The following is a 19,384-nucleotide window of genomic DNA, read 5'->3' as shown; positions in this document are numbered from 1 at the left end:
TGCCAGCTCTTGACCTGTCATGCAGAGACTAGTGGGGAAACTGGCTAGACGTACATGCCAGGACAGAAGGGGGCACTGGAAAGAAGCCGAGTGTGTGTACCAGGAGAGCAGAGGTGCCCCTCAAAGAGCGTAACCGCCCTGCCAGACGAGCCTCAGACAGGGGCAGTCACTGGAAACTGCTCCAGACAAGAGCTGCCAGCCCAGGGGCACATTCCCCCCACCCTCAGGCCCCGGTCCCTGGCAGCCTTTCCTGACAAACCTCAGGACTCAGGCCCTGAACCTTATCTGCACTTCCCACACCTCCTGTGTCAACAAACCTGGGAAGAGAATTTCACAAACATCTTCACTATGAGTTCCAGCTAAGAGCTGTTGGGTCTGATCCAAGCAAACGAAAGAACTGGCTTTTGCCATAAGCCAGAGTAAAAGGTAAGGTAGGTAAGGGTTTGCAAGAAATGTGACATGCTTTCTTAAGCTCCCCAGCCAAGCGTGCATTCCCTGTAAGTTTGCGACAGTGTCTTTTAATTTGTCTAAAAAAAAAACACCGCAGCATCTACTGATCACACAAGAGCATTTTGATCTCGACAGCTCCAGGAAAAAGGTGACAAAGCTTCACGATGCCATGGGATCTGTACAGTGCAGAGGCCGCCTTCAGCAAACACCCAGAGAAGCCCTGCCCAGGAAGAAAGGCGGGGAAGGAAGGTCTCAGGCAGCCCGGACAATTCTTGAAGAAGTGTGCGGTGAGCAGTGATGAGTAACACTGAAAAGGTAAGATCTGAATCCTGAGTCACAGGGGCCATGGTTGACCAGCTAACTGACCAGAAAGGGAAAGAAGAGAAGAATCAGTGGGGTGTAATCAGATGAGTTATTCTAGCCCCAGCCTTGCCAAAATCTAGACCTGAGAACTTTGATAAATGGGCCTCAGCTTAAAACAAAGAGAATGAACTGCACACGTAAGTTCCTGTTGAGTCTTAAAACGATACGACCCCAGGAAAAGGGACAACAGCAAAAGCTGCTGCTGAGATCAGAAGTAGCTATGGAGGTAAACCCATCCCAGGGGCAAGGCAGACACACCAGAAACTAGACAGCTCTGCTATCCTGAGGGTTGAAAACCGAATCGTCACTTATTGGCCATTGGCTACCAAGGCCACGAGGACACCTAGGGGAGTCACGGCCACCATTACAACTCGACAGTGAGAGGGCCAGGTCCGCCTCTGCCGCGATGGACACGCACCCCGGCAACTTCAGCACCAACGCAACAGCTCCCCACGCCGAGCTTAGGTCCCCAGGAAAAGCTACCCTACGCTCTGTGTGCTATGCTTCACGAGGAGGAGATCTGCCAGGTATTGAGAAGATTCCACTTAAAGAGAAGAAATGGTGTTTGGCATGTCAGTGTATCTGAGTTAAATATTTGTTTGCCTAGAAATACCGGTTTAGAGAAGCCTATTCTCTGTGGCCCACGTGGAGATCTCACTGCATTCAGGCGACCGAGACAGAGTCGGTGTGGGATGTGAGAGTGAAGTGAGGTCTAGGAGGCGGGGTTCCTGGGCTTTTTGAGTCTATATTAAACAGTTTTAGAAAGTTGAAGGGCAACGGGGAAAAAAGAAGACAGGAAAAGCTGGGAGAGTGCAGCATATGACAGGTGAAAGAGGTTGGAAAAGGGAATCACGATTTTGCCTCAAGTTGGTAAGGAGCCGCTGAGGACAACGATCCCAGCTGGGGGGGGGATCTAAACGCGAGGACGGGAGGCTGTGCGGCCGCCCGGAGAGCACTCTTCTGCCCAGGTGCGGGCCTTCCAGTTCGGCGGACTCTCCGTTCCTCCCGTGGGATCCTTTCTGCCCTTGCCCCTTAAATAGTGTTCAGAGTTCTGCCCAAGGCCCGCTGCCCTCCCCCACTCCTCAGGCTCCTCTGACCAGCCAGCCAAGGCGCCGCCCTCACCTTTGAGTCGTAGGCCGACTGCTTGATGACTTCAGGCGCCATCCAGAAAGGGGTGCCCACGAAGGTGTTTCTCTTTATCTGGGTGTCTGTCAGCTGGCCCGCCACTCCAAAATCCGCCAGCTTCACCTCTCCGTGTTCAGAGAGCAGGACGTTGGCAGCTGTAAAAGAGAACCAAAGACGTCTCCTGCCGTCATCTGCTGGAGAGTTCCGCCCGCAGGCTACCATTTGGGAACAGGCACACGCGTGCCCCAGCACCATCAGGCGCTCGACAAGAACAGGGAGCAGGGCTGTGCTTCCGCTGAGACCCCCCCATGGCCCGCCCCACCTACCCAGGCATGTCGAAGGCACTCTCCGCATACCCACAGGACAACTTCCCTTGAGAAGAGAAGCACAGTTAAAACTCTACAACTAACACTCCTTCCTCGCCTTGGGTATTTCAAAGGAATATAAACAAGATGTTTTCTCACCTTTAATATCTCTATGAATTTTCTTCTCCGAATGCAAATAATCAAGTCCTTTCAGTATTTCTCTTAATATAGTAGCAATCTGGGTTTCATCTAAAGGGCCAGGTTCTAACTAACAAGAAAAAAAAATGATTAAAGTTACTTAAATGATTAGATGAAAAAGTGTGAGATGATAGAACAGAGTCAATGTTAAATGGACGAGAATAATCAAACCTGAAATCTTCTTCACTCCAAAACAGAATTAAAACCTAATTTAAAAGGCCCTTTTAAAAACCCCACAAAGAACCGGAGAAAATGACTTTGCTGAATGAAGCAAAGCTGGCTAAGAATCGAAGTCGGGCCAATGAGAAAGGCCGTGGTCAGCCTGCCGTGCCTGCCGGCTGAGCTGGGAGGGATGTCAGTCCAGAAAGCAAGAGCCCAGCACCTCGCAGTGCTTGCCAGGGAAGGGACAGAGCAGCCTGATAGGTAACGGTTATCAAAACATAAGTAAGTCAAAAAGAGAAGGCCTGGGAGCTGACTGCTTGCTGCGGCTACCCTTGCACCAGAATTTTTTAAATCTGAATTTTAAAACTTGGGGGAAGAGAGCGGAAAAGAGCTCAATCCCTCATGATTGAATTTTTTTATGTGATATGATATATATACACACGTATGTTATGTAATAGAAACATTAGTTAGTATATTACCCCAAATGACATAATAATTGCCTGAGAATAAATTTTTCAAGGAAACTCGAAGGAATTGACACTGACTCCTCACTGTTGTTAATTATACAAAGATGTAAGGCAGACAAGTCAGGTACACACAGCCCCATTAAAGGAAAGAAACTCAGACAAGTTCTAGAGCTCAGTTCAAACTGGACAATAAGCCTACCATCACTTGTACAGCAGAGAATTCAACCACAACCATTCGCATAACTACCTCAGCAAAACCACCTCACACTCCACCCAGAGGACAAACAGTGGAGGCGTCAGAGAAAGGGGCAGGATTCTGACAATGTAATTTTTCATCTGAATGATGATGTTCGGTATTACGTTTTCAGACTTGACAGTGAATTCCACCATAACCCAAATTCACATGTTAGTCAACGGGACGACACAATTCCATGATGCTCACCAAGTAGGTTTTAAAAAGATAGATTTGCTTTAAACCAAAGGGAATGGAAACCAAGACACGCCTTCTGAGGTAGCGTTCCGACGGACACGTACATTTTCTCAGACAGACAAGTCCTGCTGTCTCAGGGCCTTCAGTGGGATGGTGGTGGTGGAACAGCTGATCATTTCTGGGCCCAGGTCAGGGCACAGAGAACCCCCTTCTCACTTCATAACAGCATGATTGCAGCTGCCCCGCTTTCTGGTCCATCCAGCGAGCTGGTCACAGGCCCAACCTGATCCATGAAAATCCGCGAAGCCCGGGAGGAAGGCGGTGGTTCTCGAAGTCGGGGCCACCTCTCTGGGACTCTGGCCCGTCTGGCAGCGGGGCCCCCACGCTCAAGCCACTTTCTCACACTCAGAACCCGGATGGAAGGGAGGCTCCTTTGCTTTTCATTTCACGGTGTGCTACAGACGCAGAGAAGTCACACTGACAGGTAACCAGCCCCCCAAGGAAGTCCTCCAAGTCCTAATTAGGATCCCGCCCACGACTGCCGCAGACCAGGGCAGCCCACTGCGCTCTCTGTTCCACGGAACCTAATACCTCCCCAAGTTGTCTGACCCAGAGTCTTGTTCTCAAGAAACACATCGAAACGACTGTTCCTAAGCACACAATCTGGAAACCCTGCCTTGTTTGCCTGCTCCACATCTATTTCTGAGTTCACAGATTGGGGGAATTTTAATACTCAAAATGAGGAAAATGCACTTTTCTCATAGCCTGGGGAAAAAGAGGAAGGAGACAGAGATGCTGGCGAATTTGCTCTTATGCCCCGGTACAGACCGCAGAAGGGTAACCCCGCCGTTCAAGATGCTCTCCCAGAGCAGGGCTTCCATCTCCTCCTCCAGCAGGTTTTCACCCAGGCAGACAGCCAGGAACGTCTGGCTGGACTTGGGCTTACCCACCTCCGCCCTCCTATGATCAACTGTCTGGAAAGGAACGGCGGAGCAGCCTGGAGTCATCACCAAGGAGAGAGAAGACTGAGGAACACGAACTGACACATCTTCTGCTGGACCATTTAAGAGCTGGCTCTCTGACTGATATATATATATATATATATATATATATATATATGGTTATGCCCTTTTAAATCTGGCCTAAACACCACCCACCAATGATTCATAGGCGGGGGCAGGAAGAGAGAGACTCTATCTACAGGGCAGGGAGATCCTTCAAGGTGTCAGAATTCACTGTAAAGGGTATTCAGTCGTTCCCCAGAGCACAGAGCTCCTCGCTGGCGGGTACTCACATTCTCCACCACGAACATTCCTAAGCAGTCTCTTCATTAAGAGGACTGTGGAATCTTCAAATAATCTCTATAAAAGAAAGGCTCAGAGGAAAAAAAAAAAAATGTAGACTGCTCCTCGTCTCTGGGTGACTTCTAATTCCCCCTCCCAAATCTGTTTTCCCCTCTTCCTCTGTAATAGACTCTCGGCCTGCACGTGGCCACCCAACTAGAGACCGTATCTGCCGGCCTCTGCAGCAGCAAGTTTGGCCACATGACTGAGTTCTTGCCAAAGGAATACTTGCAGAAGTGCCCCTTCCCAGTCTTGGCTTTGAACGCCGGCAGCCAGACAGGACAAGGACTGAAGCCCACGGGAAGCCACCCACCTCTGCAGGGCCCGGAGACCACTGACCCCACGTGTGGGAGAGAAATTTCCATCTCGTGTGAGACACTGTTTGGAGACCACCACAACAGCAGCTTGGCCTAAACACGAATGAATATGTCATCTCATTTTTTTAAATTCACATGGCATATTCATTTTTAAGTTTGTCAAACATCTCTGCCTGACTGAGTGACCAATTTATGTAGCCTAGTTCCTTCTTAATTAAGATTCCAAGGTTGCCCCTTAGATTCTCCTATCATACTGACTCATCTTTTTTTTTTTTTTAAGAAATTCACATTCTTTTATTTATTTATTTATGACTGTGTTGAGTCTTCGTTTCTGTGCGAGGGCTTTCTCCAGTTGCGGCGAGTGGGGACCACTCTTCATCGCGGTGCGCGGGCCTCTCACTGTCGCGGCCTCTCTTGTTGCGGAGCACAGGCTCCAGACGCGCAGGCTCAGTAATTGTGGCTCACGGGCCCAGTTGCTCCGTGGCATGTGGGATCTTCCCAGACCGGGGCTCGAACCCGTGTCCCCTGCATTGGCAGGCAGACTCTCAACCACTGCGCCACCAGGGAAGCCCCTGACTCATCTTTTAGTCAGTGAAAAATCTTCCAGTCTCAGGCCCTCTGTTGCTAATCCTTATTCCCCTTCTCCCAATTCACCTCATGCTGCTTTATTTTCCTTGTAGCACTTCCCCACGTGCGATATAATCAACTGTCCGCCTCTACTTGGAAGCTCAATTCCAGAATGAAAAGAAAGCCAAAAAAAAATTCACTATCACACATGCTCACAAGGCAATCCTGGGTGAGGGAGGGTACCATCTTCCCGCCCAGGCTAAGGTGTTATTGAGACTCAATGCAGGGAATTAAACTAACGTCTCACAGCCGAAGTAAAAAGGCACGATAACTAAAATGTAGAGTGAAAAAAGCCACCCGGTCTATAGTATTTCGTTATAGCAGCCCCAGTGCATGAAGAGAAAGGATGAATCTAGAGCGAGGAAAAGAGCCGGCGAGATCTTCGTGCTCTGGGAAATAGCAGAGCCCTGCCCTTGAACAAGACACCGTCATCTTTCCCTCCACGGGGCCTCGTGTACAGGGGCTGCTCCGAAGACATACAAACATATCAGCATCGTGCCTCTTAACAGAGAGAGACATTAAACAAAGGCAAGGTGGGATTTTTCTAAGAAATGCCCCAAATCCATATATTCAGCTACCTGGTAACAAATCTTCATATGCAACAATACTCTGGTTTTTAGAATCTTGTGTAAACATTTAATAGACACTCTCAAAATAATCTTAATAGTCTTCAACATTCAGAAAACTCTTGTATCCCATTATTAAAGTGCATCTTCTTTGAGGACTGGGGTCAGGCCAACAGAAAAGGGATAAGAGATGAAGAAAGATACGACAAAGTCAGAGGGAGGGGAAGGACAGCGCGGGGTCAGGGCTTTGCAGCTGGTCCAACGTCCAGCTCCATCTGCTAGCTGGTACACCTAACTTCTGAGTATTTCCGCTTCCTCGAGTAAAATGAGACGATTTGGGGACATTCAAAAAGGGACGCCTGGTTCTTGTCACCAGAGCCCCTGATGTGGAAGATGGATGGCAGTTTGCTGGGACTCGCACCATATGGGATTTTAGTTAATAAGTGGAGAATTCGACACTTCCTTCCAACTGCAATGTCTAAAATTTCACAGACTTCAAAGCTCCAAAGAAAGTTACCACTAAATAAATTATTGTGGCATTAAGAATGAATAAACTAAAGCATTTAGAGACTAGAATTGCTGTTCTGAAGGACTCAATGTTGGAAAAGAGTCCCCACAAATCATTTTATACATGCCACAAATGAAACTCACTTAAGATAATAGTAAATCTAATTATACAAAATGAGGCAATTTTCTGCATTTCTGTAGTATTTCCCAAAGGAGTAAAAAAAAAAAAAAAAAAAAAAAAAAAAGAAAAGCTCTTTGTGTCACCTGTATATTTACAGAAAAGAAGCAAAGGAAGTCATAAAATTTATCCAGCTGTTTTGCTGCTTTCTCCATTTTAGTATCACTGTTTATACCATATTAAATTTTTTTCCTGAACTTTCCTTTTGACCAATTGCTTTTATGGTTTATAACATTATGTGATTTTTTTTTTAAATTGGGTACATAAGCCTTTCAGAGATACATACAGTTCTAGAGGTTTTACCTTCCCCCCAAAATACTAATTGTTACTATTACTGTGAGAAAGTAAACCCCTTTTAATCAAAGGGTATTTCTTTTCTTAGTGAATAAAATCTGTGTAAACTGTAACCACCAAAAAATGCTAGCTTCTTTCAGCCGTGAGACCAGCGAAAACTGCAGACCTACCACCCTGACAACCGTCTAGCAAGCAGAACCCATGCTCTAACACTAAAATGATAGATCAGGCCTGTCTTGGAAATCACCACTCACCCAAAAGCCCGGCTTTTACAGGACAGGCAGGGAAAGAGTGCTGATTACGTTGATTTCACCGCATAACCACATGGGGATGAAATGTCAGGGGCTAAACAACTGTGTGAGATTTTTAAAAATTTGTTTTGCATATATTGTGTTTCAAGGATAACTTAAGTAATGCTCGTGATTTACTGGTTATTTCTGAGCATCTCATCAGAGGCCAACATGTAACCATGTTTTACCACAAGAGGGGAGTTACAGACTGTGACTTTGAGGTCATCCTACACCGGAGCTGCCTCTACCATGTGTGTGGGCTGGACACCTAGGTCCAGGCCAGGTAGGAGACACCACCACTGGTGGGGGTCCAGCTCCACCACAGACACACTGTGAGCGCAGCAAGGCCTCTCTGCGTGTGCATCCAGGAAACAGAAACACGCGTTCCTGCTTGGCCTGACGGCTGCTCCCATTTGTGATACTGTGCCCGTCTCTTACCTCTGATATCAAATTTTAATTTTAAAAATTCTAGTTCTGATTAATCATAAATGAAAATGTTCCACGCATATTTCAGAAGCGAAGTTACTATCTGAAACATGAAACAATGATGGGGTACCAGCTCCACAAAAGTTAAAACCAGTTTTAGAAAATAAGAAACTGTTCTTAAGTCAGACACAGCAGGCGACATCCTTCATGGCTGCTTGGAATGAATTCACTGGTTTCCCGTGAAATAGCAAAACTGTCTTCAAAAGCAGATCTGTACGCAGACGTAAGCTGGGACGAAGTGAGAGAGTGGCGTGGACATATATACACTACCAAATGTAAAACAGATAGCTAGTGGGAAGCAGCCGCATAGCACAGGGAGATCAGCTCGGTGCTTTGTGACCACCTAGAGGGGTGGGATAGGGAAGGTGGGAGGGAGACGCAAGAGGGAGGAGCTATGAGGATATATGTATAAGTATAGCTGATTCACTTTGTTATAAAGCAGAAACTAACACACCACTGTAAAGCAATTATACTCCAATAAAGATGTTAGAAAAAAAAAAAAAGATCTATAATTTACAGTAACGTATCAGAAGCAGAAATCCCTATTATAAGGAATAGTTTGGTCCTTTTTTCATGCAACTTAAAAGGGAAACAGAAATGTAAACAGAATTATCTCTACAAGCAAGACTGACTGAGAAGACCTCTGATGCGTATTAAACGTCCAACGTGATACTTACTAGGTCCAGCGCAGAGCCTCCACCGAGATATTCCATTATTATCCATAATTTAGTGTCCTACAGAAAAAACAAAAAGAGAGACAAATCATTTTTTTTTAAAAGCAGAAAAGATTATTTTAAATAATCTAAGGGTATTTTACGCTGTCATTTTGGAACTAGAAAATTTTATAAATACACAACAGCGAGAAAAGCGTGTCCGAGTGAGAACTGGGTGGGAAGCCTGCACTGTGCTGGAGGGGCCCCACTCCAGACCCCCCGGCAGTGCGCTCCACAGCTACTGCACCAGGGCTCCGAGGGGCGCGTCTGTTTTCACACAACCTCAGGGGGTGATCCTCTGGCACAGGAGCGTTTGGGAACCAGTCCCCAAGGCCAGTACCATGCACACCCATCCCGCCCTGAGCATCAGACAGGAGGCGACCGGAGCACAGCCCTGGGGATGGGCCACCTTCCCCCCCACCTGCAGCTCTGAGATGCGCAGAGGGCAGGTGGCATACCTGGTGCGGGCTGTCCCCGACTGCCTTGCTCCGGAGCTGGACAGCCACCCTGAAGGCCGCCGTCTCCCCCTCTGGGATCTCCAGGAGAGCAGAGGGGCCCGAGCCTCGCCCTAGTCCTCCAGCCCCCTCACCAGCCTCTGTGTCTTGCGTCTCTTCCATCCGTCTCTCCTGAAGCCCCCCAGCGCCCATGGCTTCCAGGGTTCTTTTCAAACACAAATCCCCAAGTGCTACTCCCTTGAAAGCCAGCAAGCAAGCAAACACCCACCCAGCCCTCCCGGGAGATGAGGGCACACCGGTGCAGGGTCAGGAGCACAGGGCCTGGGGGTGAGCCAGACCCCGGCTCACAGCCTGCAGACCTGGCAGTTGCTTCCTCTGAAGCCTCTGACTGGGGGCCTGGCCGAGTGAGTGCCCACGCCACAGCAGGCAAGCTTGAAGGCTGGGGGGCGCGGCGACCTGCCATGGCCTGCAGCGCCCGGTCCACAGCCTGGGAGCAGGTATGCCAGCATCAGGCTGCTTCCCTGCTAACGCGGCACTCTCCGGTTGCTTTCAAGTGCATCGAAAAGAAGAAAAGCAAACAAAACCCTTCCTAGGCTCTTTGGTACCTTCAGGATGGAGCTGAGCCCGAGCTCTTCAGAGCAAGCAGGGCCCTTGCCAGGCCCCATCCTCGCTGCTCCCTGGCTCTAGCGATGCTGAAAGATTTGCTCTTCTGGACTGAGTTGCAGTTTCCTCACCTGGAAAACCCTCACCGGCTCCCCTACCCCCCACTTTAGCACCTTTGGTCTGATCTTCACTTAGATTTGCTTGTCTGTGTTTCCCACCAACAGCAAGCTAAGCGGCTGGGGGCAGCGCCTGGCACGGTCAGGCCCAGGAAAGGCGGCCTGTGGCACCTGTAGCGGAGGAAGGGCAATAATGCTGACTGCATGTTCACTTCAGGGAGGCACTCATGCCTGCGCTACACTTGTAAAGTTTCTTTTACAATTTAAAATAAATCCTGACATCTGGAGTCAAGTCTGTGATATTATAAAGAAACATCCCAAGTTTTACTGTATGTGGAACACCTTCTCAAGTCTTTAAATGCCCTTGACTCCTGATACGATGAAGACAATTCCAGTCTAGACTGGAAAAGGCACGGAAACCTTACCTGATGTGTTTGGGGTCTACCTGATAGACACAAACATTTACTCACTCAATATTCATCCAGTCCTGGGCACCAGCCTTGAGCAGCCTCCAGCACCCCCTGCTTCTGACTTCAAGAGAACTTCCTGGCAGAGAGAGTATTCTCCAGCCCTCCTTTATTTCACAGATACGCCCAATTCTTCCCCACGCCAATACCTCCCGAACACCTGCTCCTGGAAAAGGTCCGTGCTGTTTCCTCTAGACACCCCAAAAGCACCTTGTTTGAGAGCGAGAAATCAACTACTGCGGGGAACGGCCGACACCATTTTTGACGGCACAGGAAAGCTAAATGGTTTTTCTATAAGGAACTTGGGAGTGCACATTTCTACTCTCATTCTCTTTTCTACGGCGCTGTCTGGCCCGGCTCCCATCCCTTTTACTTTGTGGGTGTTGAGGGTGAGTTCCCTACAGCGACATCAGCTCTGGCAGGCAGGTTCCCCCACCCCGCCTCTGCATCTGTGGGGAGCTGGGGCAGAGGAACAGGACACCCTGGGAAACAGTCTGTGCTGACTCGGAGGTTCAGGGTCACTTCGCAGCTTCCGGAAGCAGCGAGACAGGTGACCCCGCCTCATCCTCCATTCCAAAGCTCCAGCTCCTCACTACCTACCAAGGAAGCAAAATAACCCTTTGCACGGCTCTCTCTCCTTTCAGGGAGTCATGACAGGGGACAAAGTGACCTGTTCTCCCGTAACCCTCAGGGGCACTTCAGCAACAGCAGAACACCTGGCAAACCAGGTGCCCCCAGCTGAAAGGCTTTATAAAGCCCGAGCCTTCGCTGTATCTTCCTGGAGAGGAAGATGCAGTAAAAAGACCAGCCCCGCTTCTCTGTTCATCCAGCTCGTTCCTGGTACCAGACAGGCCAGGGCCTGAACGCTACCCAACACGAGGTCCGCCAGATTCAGGGGGCACTCAGGAAAACAGCACTAGGTCCTTCATTCAGGCCACTGCTTTTTAAATACTTGGCCAGGTCCTAGGACCCAGGTGCTTGTGTCCCCCGTTCCACCAGTTCCACCAGTCTGGGAATGGAAATTGCGTCAAGAAAGGTTCCACTGGTCCCACCTCTCAGCTGAACCTGCCTTCCCACCTCACGGGGTGTGCCGCTCACCTCGGCCGCCGAGCCAGCGAGAGAGCGGGGGAAAGCCCTGGGGACGAGGGGTCAGCGGCCTCACCGGCTCTGTGCTCCCCGCAGCCGGTCCCCGTGGGGAGCCCGTCTCTAAGGCGGAGGCCAGACCTCCAATGACTGGCGAGTCACAGCTCCCCGGAGTGGGCCCCAAGCGAGCGGACAGCAGGACCTGCCGGGTCACAGAGGCGGAACCAGCTGACTTTTAAGATGAACCGAAGGATGAGTTGGTACTGGGGCGGGGGTGGAGGGAGGGAACGAGGGGGTCAAGAGCGGTCAGCCAGCAGGTAGGGCAAGAGTGAAGCTGCAAGAACCTAACGTGGAGGGCGAGAGGAGGGCCAGAGAACGGTCCATCCTGTAGCCTGTTGATAACACTTCACACTTCCTCCCAAACGTCACCGGAGGGCACCAGGCCGGCTCTCGCTCTTACTCAGCCCTGGAGGTGTGCAGGGAAGAGGCCAGGAGCAGCGAACAAACGGCGCCTGCGCAGCGGGGAGAGGGGCGGGCTGGCTGGGGGCGGGGCAAGACTGGGGGGCGGGGAAAGCTGGGGGCGGGGCACAGGCTGGGGGCGGGGCAAGGCGGGGGAAGGCAGCCTCGCTCAAATGGACACGGGCAATGCCCTCCACCGACAGGGAGCCCTGGGGGAGGCGGCAGAGGACAGGCTGACAAAGGTATCCACAGGTCCTTCACGCAGCGAGGGTCACTCTCCTTTCTCTTTAAAACAAAACCATCGCTGGTTTTAAGATAGCTGACAGCTTCTACCAAATTCCAGTACGAATTCCCAACTCTGTGGCTTGGCGGACCAGTCCTTGGCAAGCACGGACTCACCTGCCTCCTCCTCTCACCTCCAGCTTCTCCCTGCGCCCAGCTCCAAGGCCCGCAGGCTTCTGCACGGCTGCTCCCGCTGCCAGGTGGGCCGCCCGCCGGCCTCTGAGGACAGCACTGGGCGTGCCCCTCTCCCTCCTCCATGCTCCAGGCCCAGGCTCTGTCCTCACTGTCCCTGCCTCAGGGACGGCAGCCCGGCTCACCCTCCGCCCAAGACTAGCCCCACCAGCAGTGCCCTCCGTTCACCCGCCACCTCCCATTCCCACGGGTGACCCCCAGCCCCACCGGTGACCCCACTACCCGCTTCGTCACCTCCCCCAGCACTCTCCTCCTCCACGGCTGCATTCCTCTGGACTCACGCCTTCCCTTTCTCTAGGCTGACTCTCTCCCACGGTCCCAACGAGTCCAGGGCTATTGGGTCTCCTTGGCTCCACCCTCCCCTGGCTAGAATTCCCCAACTCTAACCCTCAGCTGCCGGTGCCTCTTTCTGACCAAAAGGGAAGGGTACTAAGAACAACCTCTGCCTGCCTCACACGCTCACTGGGACAGAGATGCTGCGGACGTCATGCAAACCAAGGGCAGAGTGAAGGCCGGGTCTCAGGATGAGCGGAGTCCTGCGGTGCAGACAGGACCAGTGCCGTGTCAGCTGGCCCCCGTGCAGCACCTCCCCTCCAGTGCAGGACACTCATTCAACGCAGGCAGAAAAGGCCTCTGAAATCTGCCACCAGTCACCATCCCAAGTAATAATTTCTACCACCCACCCCCAAAGAAGAAACATTCAGAAGGGAGTAAATGGACCAGCTCAGGAAAGATGGGCTCTGAGGGCTGCAGGCCAAGCGCTCCCCGCGGCTCCGTCAGGATTTCTCCTCTTCGGCACCACCGGCACTTGGGGCTGGATAAGCTCTGTTGCGGGGCTGCCCTGTGCATTGCAGGGCGCTGAGCAGCGGGCATCCCTGGCCTCCGCCCACTAGAGGCCAGTAGCACATCCCCAGTCCTCAGGGCCAGACACTGCCCGTGGCCTCTGGGGGCCAAAGTCGCCCCCACTGAAAACCACTGAGCTGCACAGTCAACGTCCATAAGCCTGAAGTGCTACTGCACAGAAGTGCTGACCGGTTAATTCTCTCCTCCCCTTGGCAAAGCCAGATGTTACACCCTGCAGCCTCCAGGAGCTAGGAGACCATCACTAACTCACTGTGAGACACCTAAGCTTAGAGGGCCTCAGCCAGAAAAAAATAGCAATAATCTGTATTTCTAACCTCACGGTTCACCTGACAAGAAAATGAGATAATGAATGTGACAGCACTTTGCAAAGCTCGGGGGACTAAACACAGGCAGAGTGCTATTAGCCCCCTCAACAGCGTCACCCGTAAGTGCCTCGAAATAACCTGGTAAAACCGAGAAAGCCCAATTAACAAGACTAAACAGTGTTTCTCTGCATGGGAGTTTCTGAGCGGAATAAAATCTTGAACAATGATCCATCCACATTCTACACTAGAATGAAAAAATAATTACTGCCCTACAAGCCTTGAGGCATGAGTGTTAGAGAAGGATGGTCTGGTCAAGGGACACAGGTGACCTGCTCGACCAAGTGACCAAGCACTGTCACGGCCCAGATGCAGAATCACTGCCCTCATAAAACCTTCCAAGTGAATGACGTGTGAGGCACTCTAAGGAAAATAAGTAAGAGTTCTTAAAATAAGAATGATTTTAATCAGAATAATTTCATGTTTAAAAAATGACCCCAGACAATGGAAGTTACGAATGACCTTGTAAGAGAATTTTCTCATAAGGGAAAGAAAACAGTTATTTATTTAATAACTTCAGGATTCACCACTTAAAAGGCACCGAAGTGTGTAAAGCGAGGCGTCTCCCTCTCGCCCCTAGCTCCTGGCTGTCCAGCCTCCGCGCCCACCAGCTTAGCGACGCATCTTCTGTGACTTCACAGAAATATCTCTGCAAATACCTATCAACTCTTTCTCCACTTCTATCCAAATGTAACGCTCTATACACTGTTCTATACCTTGCTTCTCCTTGGAGCATCCTATACTTGTCCATAAAGGAATTCCCTTTTTTTTTTTTTTTTAAGCCGTAACTAACCCACACCCTATTGACAACATCAAGTTGCTCGCATTCTTTTGCTATGGTGAGCCAGGTGTCAATTTCGTGGATGTATCATTTGGGGAGTTGCTGGACGCTGAGTCAAAGGAACACACTTGAATTTAAATAGATAATGACATTATTCTTCAAAGAGGCTGCCTCCAGCAACGTGTGAGAGCTCATTTCCCTTTTCTTTGCCAACACACCATGTCCCTTGACAGTGTAATCCAACTTTTCTTCAGTCATTCTTAGGAGGTGAATGAATTGTGTCCCCCTCCTAAATTCATATGCTGAAGTCCCAACCCTGAGTACCGCAAAACGGGACTGAATTTGGAGACAGGGTCTTCAAAGAGGTGTAAGTTAAAATGAAGTCATTAGGGTGGCCCCTAATCCAATGTGACTGGTGTCCTCATAAGAAGAGATGAGGACACAGGCACACACAGAGGGACAACCATATGAAGACACAGGGAGAAGACGGCACCTGCAAGCCAACGAGAGAGGACTCAGAGGAAGCCAGCCCGGCCGACACCCTGACCTCAGACTTCCAGCCTCCAGGTTTGTGAGGGAATAAACTTCTGTTGTTTAAGCCGCGGGGTCTGTGGCGCTGTGTTACGGCAGCCTGAGCAGATGACGGTCATCAATCCATTGCAGCCGGTGGGGGGGGGGTGGGGGGGGGGAGCGTATCTCACAAAGTTTGTCTTTCTCTCATTGTAAGGCTGAACACCCTTACATATTGAAGAGTCATGTATGTTTTCTTTTTTGTGAGCCCTTATTATCCTTTGTCTGTTTTTCTACTGACCTAATATTAGGGGAAGTAGCCTCCTGTAACACGAGCCACAAACACAGCATTTTCCTCGTTTGTCTTCTGATTCTGCCTTTGGTAGTTTTTTGCTCGTGGAAATTAATGTACACACACAACACCAACAACAACACCGCTTACAGGCAAGCTTGCCCTGTACTGTCTGGAGGTGGTGGGCTGGCACTCCCCACGTTCACAACCCTCACGGGCGCTTGACAGACATCAGACGACGGAGAGGTTAACTCAAGGTGAATGAGAAAAGGGGTGGATTCTGCACCGTTAACAACGATTTTTACACCATGAACTCTGAAATGAAGTTAAGCTCTGCTTTTGCCTCTGCACTAAGGAAAGGCTCAGCCCAGGAGGTCTTTTACTGAAACAACGGGGAGTCCCAGACTTCCTTAGGAGTGTGGTTTTTAAAGCAAAGGTACCTTTTTGCTAAGGTGCTGTGCAGGAACCCAGACTCTCAAGCCCGGGTTTGGATCCTGCCTCTGACCCACACCAGCTCTGGGACCCTGAGACCAGGCCTGAAGCCGCGTTCAGTTTCCCATCTGCTCCCGGGACTAAAGAACACCCCACCTCAGGGGCGTGCCTGGCACACAGCAGTGCCCATGAACTTGAGCTATTAATACCATACTAACTTTAGAGTGCCCCCTGTCTGAACCCAGGTCCACTGGGAGGCTTGTGAAACTAGGAGGCAGGAAACTGGTATCAAAGCCCAAACCCCACCTCGTTTTACAGTCAAAGCAACTCCCTGACGTTCACGGCACCTTCCAACTGCACTCAAGGCACAGAACACGATCCCTGACCTCAAAAATAGCTGATTTAATTGTTCCTTTGTCTCACAGATGCCAGCATTCCTTCAATGATTCGCGCCTACTACGCACACAGTGTCACTGGGGGTCTATAAAATGAGTAGGGTCCGGGCTCTTTTCCTAAATAAATCACTTTTCATAATAGAAAAGTGGGCAAATAACTACCACCAGCCAGCCTGTGGTGGGTACCACAAAGACACAAAATGCTGTGGGTGTTCAGAGGAGAGGCCCGTCTCATCAATTACCTACACAACAGAACTAATGGGGAGAGAAGAAAATGAGAAGATCAATCAGAAAATCAATGGCCAACAGGCACATGAAAAGACGTTTAATGTCGCTAATTATTAGAGAAATGCAAATAAAAGCTACAATGAGGTATCACCTCACACCAGTCAGAACGGCCATCATTAAAAAGTCTACAAATAACAAATGCTGGAGAGAACGTGGAGAAAGTGAACCTTCCTGCACTGCTGGTGGGAATGTAAATTGGTGCAGCCACTACGGAAAACAGTATGGAGGTTCCTCAAAAGCTAAAAATAGTTTCCATATGATCCAGCAATCCCCCTCCTGGCATATATCCAGACAAAACTATAATTCAAAAAGATACATGCACCCCTATGTTCACAGCAGCACTATTCACAATAGCCAACATATGGAAACAACCTTAATGTCCATCAACAGATGAATGGATACAGAAGATGTGGTACATATATACAATGGAATACTACTCAGCCATAAAAAAGAAGGAAATAATGCCATTTGCAGCAACATGGATGCAACGAGAGATTATCACACTAAGTGAAATAAGTCAGAAAGACAAATACCATATAATATCACTTACATGTGGAATCCAAAATATGACACAAATGAGCCTATCTATGAAACAGAAACAGACTCACAGACCTAGAGAACAGACTTGTGGTTGCCAAGGGGAGGGGGCTGGGGTCAGCAGATGTGAGCTTTTCTGTATAGAATGGATAAACAAGGTCCTACTGTACAGCACAGAGAACTGTATTCAATATCCTGGGATAAACCAGAATGGAGAAGAATATATTAAAAAAATAATGTATATATGTATAACTGAATCACTTTGCTGTACAGCAATAATGAACAGAACACTGTAAATCAACTACACTTCAATAAAAAAAATAAATTAAAAAAAGAAGAAAACAGAAAATTGAAGCAGGATAAGCATGGGGGGGGGATGACGACAGGTGCAGGGGGGGACGACGACGGGCGCGGGGAGGGACAGCCCAGGCTTCCACTCTTTCACGAGGCCCTAAAAGGACAACAGTGGTCCAAGACAAAGTCTTCTAGTGCTGGAAACAAGCATGCAACCAGAGAAAGGCCACTACCTGCAAATATCAACTAAAATGACACTGCGCAATAAAACCTGAAACAGCACAAAGAGAAACAAATCAACTGAAAATTTCTGGATCAAATCCTTAGAAAAAAATCAAAAGCATCACTACGAATTATCCAAAAATACTGGAAACACTACATACACCAAAAGCTATACAATACAACCAAAGATTTATTCGGAGGAAAACACAGTATTACACATTTTCATTACCAAGCCAAAAAAAAAACGGGGGGGGGGGGGTAGGGAGAAATTTTAAGTGTTCACTATGGAAGTTAGGAAAGAAGGAAAAAAGAAGGAAACCTAAGGAAAACAAATAAAGATACATGCAAAATGGGAAAATATTAGAATGAGAAATCCATTTTATTTTTTAAATAAACTCCAGCTACTATAATCAAGAAAAAAATAGATAACACTAATTTGCAAATATAGCAATAAAAAATTACAGATGGAGACACTTTTAAATGCAAACAGAACAGGTCACAATGTTTTATTATAATAAGTTTAAAAATCTACAATGAACTAGATCATTTCTTTGTAATGTATGAATTAAAATTTACTCAAGAAAGAAGAAACGGGTAGGGGAAGAAATGGATCAGTTATGGTCCTCTAAAAATATCTATATAAAGAGGAAGGAAGGAGGGAAGAAAGGATGGGAAGGAGGCAAATGATTTCGCCCTTGAATGTTTTAAAAGAACAGAATATTCTAGGAACACTCCTGAAGCACGGGACTTTTCCTGACATCACAACATAACACCAACACCTGGAAAAGGTTATCATCAGTACAAGAGGAGGAGGAGGGAGGTGCGTTTCTACGTGCCAGGGATGCGGTGCCTCCTGGGACAGAGGGCTGTCATCTAACAAGAGGAGTTTCTAGAGAAGAAAAAAGGTGCTTTTGGAAATGAACATTAGGTGTGAGAGTATCCGCACATGTGAAACGTTCGCATCGTATTTTCTACCACCACCTGCCCAGCCCCACCAAGTCTCAGGCCTGCCTGCCGGCCAGGTCTACAGTACCTTCCAGAGGCCTGAACCCTCCTCTGTGGACGCTCGCTCCATCGCCATCAGAAACCTGACATGACAGCGAGAACACAGCCAGAGCTGCTGTCCTTCCAGGCCATCTCTCACCGCCCCCACCCCCGACCACCAGTGGCCCAGTTGGCTGGGACCAGGACACTCGCGGAAGGAGGGGAGAGTGGCGTCCTCCAGGGCCTGGGGAGAGCCACACACTCCTTCACCACAGGCTCCCTAAGGGGACAGCCCCGGGGCGCCTCGGGTCTTCCTCTTGGTCCAGCAGGTGGGGTCCCAGCCTCATCCCGCAAGAGTGCAACACCGCAGCACTGCGTGCTTTACCCAAGACCCTCGTAAGGAGTATTTCATTTGATTCTCCCGGTAATCCTGTCCATTTAGGTAATCAGCTTCTTCCGCTTTACAGACGCAGATACCTCGTTAGCGCGGGGAGGGGGAGCAGCTGGGGCTCAAATCCAGACTTAACGTTGAGTCAGAAACCTAAACAGCAAGAACCACAGTAACAAACATCACAGACTCTAAGCAATTTCTAAAGGATTCCAGTGAGGAAAACATGTTCTAGGGTAACTGTTCTTAACTGGTTTCCTTTCAGAGAGCAATGAACTCTAATCTTACTGCCTGAAAAAAGACATCGGTTTACAAAAGGTCTGCCTGTGACTTGCGGGATTCACAGGCCCTGCTCCCTCGTGCCAAGAACAAGAACTTTTGTCCTCACGTCCTGCAACAAACTGGAAAGAGCACTGAGCCGTCCCTAAGACGCTCTTCTCCGGGTTTACGTCACAGGCTTCTCTCTCCTGGAAGAGGCCGCCTCATAACTGTGTGCATGTGTGCGCGTTGAGGTTCAGTAATTAAGCCCCACCCCCCCCCATGGGCACTGAGGTGCT

The 19,384-nt window shown here is 49.2% G+C and overlaps 1 protein-coding gene across 2 annotated transcripts in view; it reads right to left on the bottom strand.

Moving 5' to 3' along the window:
• Nucleotides 1-19,384, bottom strand: part of STK24 (serine/threonine kinase 24) — a 103,723-nt gene that overhangs the window by 17,050 nt on the left and 67,289 nt on the right. For both annotated transcript variants that reach the window (XM_057533033.1, XM_057533034.1), the window contains exons 3-5: nucleotides 8,786-8,842; nucleotides 2,403-2,511; nucleotides 1,936-2,093 (exon numbers count right to left, since the gene is read on the bottom strand). In XM_057533033.1, the coding sequence (XP_057389016.1) occupies nucleotides 1,936-2,093; nucleotides 2,403-2,511; nucleotides 8,786-8,842 (324 nt within the window). The remainder of the gene's footprint in view (nucleotides 1-1,935; nucleotides 2,094-2,402; nucleotides 2,512-8,785; nucleotides 8,843-19,384) is intronic.

The sequence above is a fragment of the Balaenoptera acutorostrata genome, chromosome 18 (assembly GCF_949987535.1).
Source record: "Balaenoptera acutorostrata chromosome 18, mBalAcu1.1, whole genome shotgun sequence".
In the NCBI taxonomy this organism is placed as follows: domain Eukaryota; kingdom Metazoa; phylum Chordata; class Mammalia; order Artiodactyla; family Balaenopteridae; genus Balaenoptera; species Balaenoptera acutorostrata.
Note: the sequence above shows the minus strand (reverse complement) of the source record. Positions and strands in the feature narration are given on the sequence as shown.